The sequence below is a fragment of the Zerene cesonia genome, chromosome 13 (assembly GCF_012273895.1).
Source record: "Zerene cesonia ecotype Mississippi chromosome 13, Zerene_cesonia_1.1, whole genome shotgun sequence".
NCBI lineage: Eukaryota > Metazoa > Arthropoda > Insecta > Lepidoptera > Pieridae > Zerene > Zerene cesonia.
Genome location: NC_052114.1, coordinates 653,812 through 660,190, shown reverse-complemented (window position 1 = coordinate 660,190; position 6,379 = coordinate 653,812). Strand labels below are relative to the sequence as shown.

The following is a 6,379-nucleotide window of genomic DNA, read 5'->3' as shown; positions in this document are numbered from 1 at the left end:
GGTTTTCTGTGGGGGTGTGGTACTTCCCCGGTGCGAGCTGGCCCAGTTCGTGCCGAAGCGTGCTCGACTCCCACAATAGGTTGCGTGTTATTTCCAAAATTCGATGGAATTGCAGCTAGTTTCAAAATTCTTGACGTATAATAGTTTTAGTTCAAACCACACTTAATCATAACGCAATCGTTCTGTATTGTCTATAACTGGTATTCATTTTTTGTCAGGTCAGTACATCTCACCCGTGTTTTTCTCTTATCACTGAGTACGCTTAATACAATCTCATAATAAAACAAAATAAAAACCTCTGACTATCTGTAGAAAACTTGACACTGGCAGAATCCGTCCTTGAGTGGTGGTAGGTAAGTGGAATCGGTAGTTGTCATTTAATAAAAAAGAATAAGGCAATACTCTTAAATTAATACGAATTGTTTTAAAAAGTAATATACAAGCGTTTATTAGATTAAAACATGAACATAAAGCTCTTGAAAACATAACTTACACATTACAATATTTTAGCAAATAAGACTAGGGACTATTTTAACAAAGCGATATACAGAAAGTTTCGCTTGATAGGAATTGAATTTAAGATTTAAAAAACTAAAGGTAGGCGAAAAATAAAAACAAAGACATTATAATAGTGCATTTATGTCATAGACAGCAAAGGAGTTGGTAGGTCGCCTGATGGTAAACCCATGAAAATTTTCAGAGGCGTTACGTCACTGCAAATGGATTGCCGTCTTTAAAAAGAGTGGGATGAAAAAAAGATTGATGGAGGAATAGCCTCTGGCCTCTCACTCACCGAACGAATTCAGTAGCTACTATTTTACGCCGATCTTTTGTGGGGGTGTGGCACCATCCCCGGTGACCCCAATTCATACAATTGGGCCAGCTCGCGTCCCATGAACATTAAATAAAATGGATGTGAATGTGGAAAGGGACTTATATGTAATAAATTAATCCGAAATTAATAATATAATAAGCACTTGATATAAATCGAGATTTATTATCAAGTAGATTGCAATAACTTGGTTTAGTAGCAACAAAATTAATGTAAGACGACCGGAAACATTTATTTATTCAATTAGACTTTTTAAAGAAGCACATTTAAATCGAAATAACATAGTTTTAATATGTACCACCGATTCGGAAGGCCATTTTGTACAGAGAAGAGCCAGCAAGAAACTCTGTAGCTGCACTTTTCCAATTCTGTTACTATATTTCTGCTATTTCCGTATTTGCTTATAATTTATTATTTATTATATATTGAACAGTTTTCGGGACGCTTTAATTAAAATAGACCTGATCAGATGTGGTTGATTTAAACGCAAACATCGATAACAGTCATACACAATAAATCCTTTCACTCTTGGGTTTACTTAATGAAAAAGTCGCTTTTTGTGTATTTTCTTCTTTCAATTTTTCGTGTCCCGCTATCTTCTAAATAAATGCTATTTCTTCAATGTGATTATAAAAAAATAAAATCATTTTCAATAAATAGTCTAACAGAAACTATTAAAGAAACTACTACTACTATTCATCTTCATAGAACTAATATTAATTACATATCACGCAGATGAACTTGCCGGAAACAACTAGTATCTAATAAATAAATAGTTGATTGATTGACTTCCAACTGAATATAACGTGGTAACAACCGATAAGATTAGAATTCTGTACGAAATGATTACAGTATAAATACATTTTGTGTAGGCATCTTCTATATTAGTCATAGACTCCTCGATCATGATTGCGTTTATATTTTTATTTGTGGCAACAATAATATTATGTTTCGTTTACATTTGCGGAAAATACAACGAAGACTATTGGAAGAAAAGAAATGTGGCATTTTACTCGAAGCATAAAGTGTTTGGAGTATTTTGGGAGTTCGCTTCTAAAAAGAAACCAGTTTTTCAAAATCTAGGTGAGGTTTACAAAGAATATCGCAATGAACCGGCTGTTGGTATCGGATCGCTGTTCACACCAACATTATGTGTGATAGATCCCACAAATGTTCAATATGTTTTAACAACTGACTTCGCCTCCTTCAATCACCGAGGACTGGATACAAGCAAGAATGACCTACTCGCCGACAATATTCTTTTCATGAATGGAAATCGCTGGAAACTAATGCGCCAAACCATGACACCGCTGTTCACATCTTCTAAATTGAAATCCATGTACTATATCATAGATAAAAGCGCCACGGACTTAGTGGAACATCTAAAGGCTAACAAAGAGCTGCTGAAAGGAAATGCATTTGACACTTTATCTTCATTTTGCAGTGCAGCTATAGGAAGCGCTGTGTTTGGAGTGAGCACGGGATCTATTTTTGATTCGCCGTTTCTTGATATGGCACGCAAATCGACGAAACCTACTTTAAAGAGTAGTCTTAAAATTGCCGTTGGTAACTTGAGCAACAAATTATTCACTTTCTTGGGTTTAAAATTATTCAAAGATTTCGAAGATTTCTTCATTGGGGCAGTTAGAAATATAATACGGGCTCGGGGACTCGAGAAGACCAAACGACATGACTTCGCTGACATATGCGTATCTTTGCAGAATGCTGGTACCATTGTAGATAAAGATACTGGCTTAGAATTGAAACCAACAGATGAGTTACTGGCGGCGCAAGCCTTCTTCTTTTTCATCGCAGGCGTGGAACCTACAGCTCAAGCTTTATATGCTACACTAATAGAACTGGGAAGACATCCGGAACATTTAGAAAAAGTCCACAACGAAATCGATGAAGCTTTTAAAATACATAATAACAAAATGGATTATGACGCTATAATGGGTATGAAGCACCTTGATATGGTTGTTAGTGAAGCCTTGCGATTGCATCCACCCGTCGGCTTTATAACAAGAAAATGCGTAAAAGACACCATCTTACCAGTAGGTAATGTCAAAGTTGAAAAGGGGACGAGAATAATGACGCCTATTTTTGCAGTTCATCATGATGAAAAATTTTATCCAGAGCCCCTGAAATTTATACCAGAACGATTCGCTCCAGAAAATAGAAACAAAATAATTGATATAAGTTATATGCCATTTGGAAAGGGAAATAGAGTATGTGTGGGTACTAGATACGCTCTATTACAAACCAAAGCCGGTTTGGTACATTTACTTCGCAATTTTACAGTAAGGACCATTATTGACGAAGGTGGACCTAAATACGTTCCTCAGCCCGCGCAAGTGAGACTTTACAATATAGATGTTGAATTCATACCGAGATCTGTTCCTAAATAATTATTCAAGCAGATAAATAAATAAACAGTATTATTTACTATTCAATAAGTTATGTAACACTTGTTGCTTGCCTTATCTTGCCCAGTCCAGTCCAGTCCAGTCAGATTCGGTTTTCATGCTGCAACGTATCGTCCCAAATATTTAGTTTTCTACAGTTTTTTCTTCCCAAGCGACGTGATTTCCAGGTCATTTTAATTGATTGTTAGTTGGCCATTTTTTCATGAAGAATATCGAAGGCTTCGGATACATGAGGCCGAGAATAAATTTAATTTAAACTTATTTTTGAGCCAAAGTGCTCACAAATCATCTTGTACCTATTTTTACATTATTTCTTTTTTGATTTCTTTGTCTTCTAATTATAACTTACAGGACTGTAATTAGTAAATTATAATAATTTTCCTTTAATTTTTACTGAGTTAAACATTTCCTTTTAAGAAAGTTTCTTAAGGTGTCTGAAAAGACTAATGTGACTTACATTATTTTTATTTATTGTTCGTATATAAGATTTTAAATGAAATAAATTGTTTAATAAAATTAACCGACTTCTAAACCATTCAAAAGCGAAAAATAAATTATTACTATAAGCGTTATCCACTCATCTATTTAAAGTTTGTACCAACCAAGCCAAGTGGGCAGTATAATAGGTATATGGTGAAAATTATCCACTCATCCATTCCATCCATATACCATTAGACTTCGATTTAACCTTTTTAGTTCAAAAAAAACATCACACTGATGTAAAGGTGGAATTTAGTTTGATGCCAACCACGCTGAAACTACAGAACGGGTTTTTATACCGATTAAATTCTCCCTTTGAATAAAGCAAGAATCTTGATATTCGGACGGAGCCGGTACGAGCGTCTAGTACCAAATATAGCAGTTACCTGCACTTATGTTCCCTATCAACGCGGGTTCCCGCTACCAATTACCATGTACTATTAGTTATATTGTGCCGTTACGTCATAGATTACACTTATAACAAATAAAAAAAAATTAAGCTGCTCAGCACTGAAAAGTTTCCTCCCCAGAAGCCAAACCTGGGAGCAGCAGACATTTCCTAAGGGAATTTAGAGCAGGTTTTTATGGTTTAATCTATTTACTAATTTTTGTTTTTGATATTTAATAAAATTAATTAAAACACGTAGAATCCGGTGAATGCGAGAACAGTTTTATTGTAAAAGAAAGAGTACCAAAGATTGTACAAAATTGTCAAAGATTACAACATTTACATATACATAATATATCACTTAATTACAGTATGTTCATTTAGTGTGACCAGATGTAAATAATAAATTTCTAACACTATTCACCGTTGAAGAATTTTCTTACTGAAAGCCGGACCTGTGTACAACACATATTATTGTTAAATTCATTTATAAAATATTGTGTATGCTCTTTCTCTGCCTTAGAGGAATTCCATTTCCACCTGCTGACTTTATCATCAGATCAGTTCAATAAAACCAGACTATTGCATTTTATTGAAGTTAGACACTTATGGAAAACTTTAGTCAAATTGGAAACAGGGAATTGGATCAAAAATGTACGTTTACTGTGAATTTTCAGGTGGTTTTTGCTCGATTTCCCTAAGTTTCCATCACCAGACCCGGTCTTAATGCTATGCTTTTATGCTTATTTTTTTCGAACTAAATAAAAATCTTATAAATCGGTTCACAATTGCCGAATATATCTATATTTTCTTTTATCTAGCATACCTACCCAAAATCAACATGCAAACGAACCTTCTCCTTTTTAGTTTTTGAACTCGGTTAAAAAATTATATTTTAATATATCTTATCTATTTATATCTACATATTTTAAAATGAATCACCAAATGTGTTGCTAAGCGTAAAACTCAAGAAAGTTTTGATCAATTCGGCTAATTTTGTTTGAACATTAAGGCACAAGGAAGGCTCTTATGGAGAGAAAAAAGGAGCACGGGAGCAGTTATAGACCCCTAGTTATAAATCATAATATAGTTCAAAGAAAAATAAATAAATTCAATTATTATATAGTATAATTATAAACAGTATTTAACTTTTAAACGCAATCAAGAAATTCCATGTCGCGTTCTGAACATCAATTGGCTTGCCATAACTTGATTGACCGAACTTTTCTTTAATATGATATATAGCAACCGAGCGAAACAAGGTGTCACTTGGTGGTAAAGGGGCACCAATCAGCATCCACTGTACAAGGAAGTGAATGTGTTAATGTCTTCAAAAACTACTGCCTGAAACCATTTCATGCAAAAAGTCGATTTAAGCTATCACAAATTAAAAAAACCATTCCATTACTTTTAATGATAAACTTATAATTTGCAATAGGGCCTCTAGAAGTACCTCCGTTATTATTTTACTTATAGTGCGGATGTCGGTATTTACAAATAACTGATCGAAAGTCTTAGAAATGATCCGGTAATCAAGAAGGTCGCGCTGAAAAGCACGCTTTAAAATTACACGCATACAATATTAATTCCAATAAGAACGACAAGAACAACATCAAAATTCAGAAATTATACGCATCGCGCGGTGCAGAACGCCGTCGTTATATAGGAGTCGGGGAGGCAGGGCGTGCGGCACGCGTGTGCCGCAAACGGTTGAAGCCAAATCCGACTTTCGGCGCTACAGGTTACGGCGCTGAATCCACAGCGGGTAACGCAACGCGTGTTCGCGGTTCTACAGATCAATGTCTATGGAAAAACTGAAAAATTAAGTTTTTTTTCTACGTATTTTTCGAGGACAAAAAGTATCCCATTTTATACCCAGGATAATAAGGTATAATTATAGATATATAAGTTTCATTGAAATCGAACTGTTAATTCGCAATCAAATTTGTAATCTTTTTAGTTTTTTTTTAAGGTTTTAGTAATTGTCATAAAATAAAAAACAAATTGTTTTAAAATTGGTGCATTTCAGATTTAACAAACAACTTATCTTCGTAGTACCTACTCATATTTAAGCCAGCCGGATGAAGTTGCGGGCAACAGCTAGTAATATATTATTAGGTTGCATTGAATAACACGCTGCTAACTGATAAGATTAGAATTCGATCGAAATAGTCATAATAAAAAAATATTCTGCTCATTATTAGTTATAGACTCCTCGAACATGATCGCGTTCGTATTATTATTTTTCGCTGC

General features: G+C 34.4%; 1 protein-coding gene across 1 annotated transcript; it reads left to right on the top strand.

Annotated features, from left to right (window-relative positions):
• The first annotated feature begins 1,623 nt into the window (after window positions 1-1,623).
• On the top strand, window positions 1,624-3,383 carry LOC119831375 (cytochrome P450 6B5-like). Its single transcript, XM_038354690.1, has one exon. It carries the CDS (start codon window positions 1,738-1,740, stop codon window positions 3,238-3,240), a length of 1,503 nt encoding a protein of 500 aa, XP_038210618.1. The 5' UTR covers window positions 1,624-1,737; the 3' UTR covers window positions 3,241-3,383.
• Window positions 3,384-6,379: the final 2,996 nt, after the last annotated feature.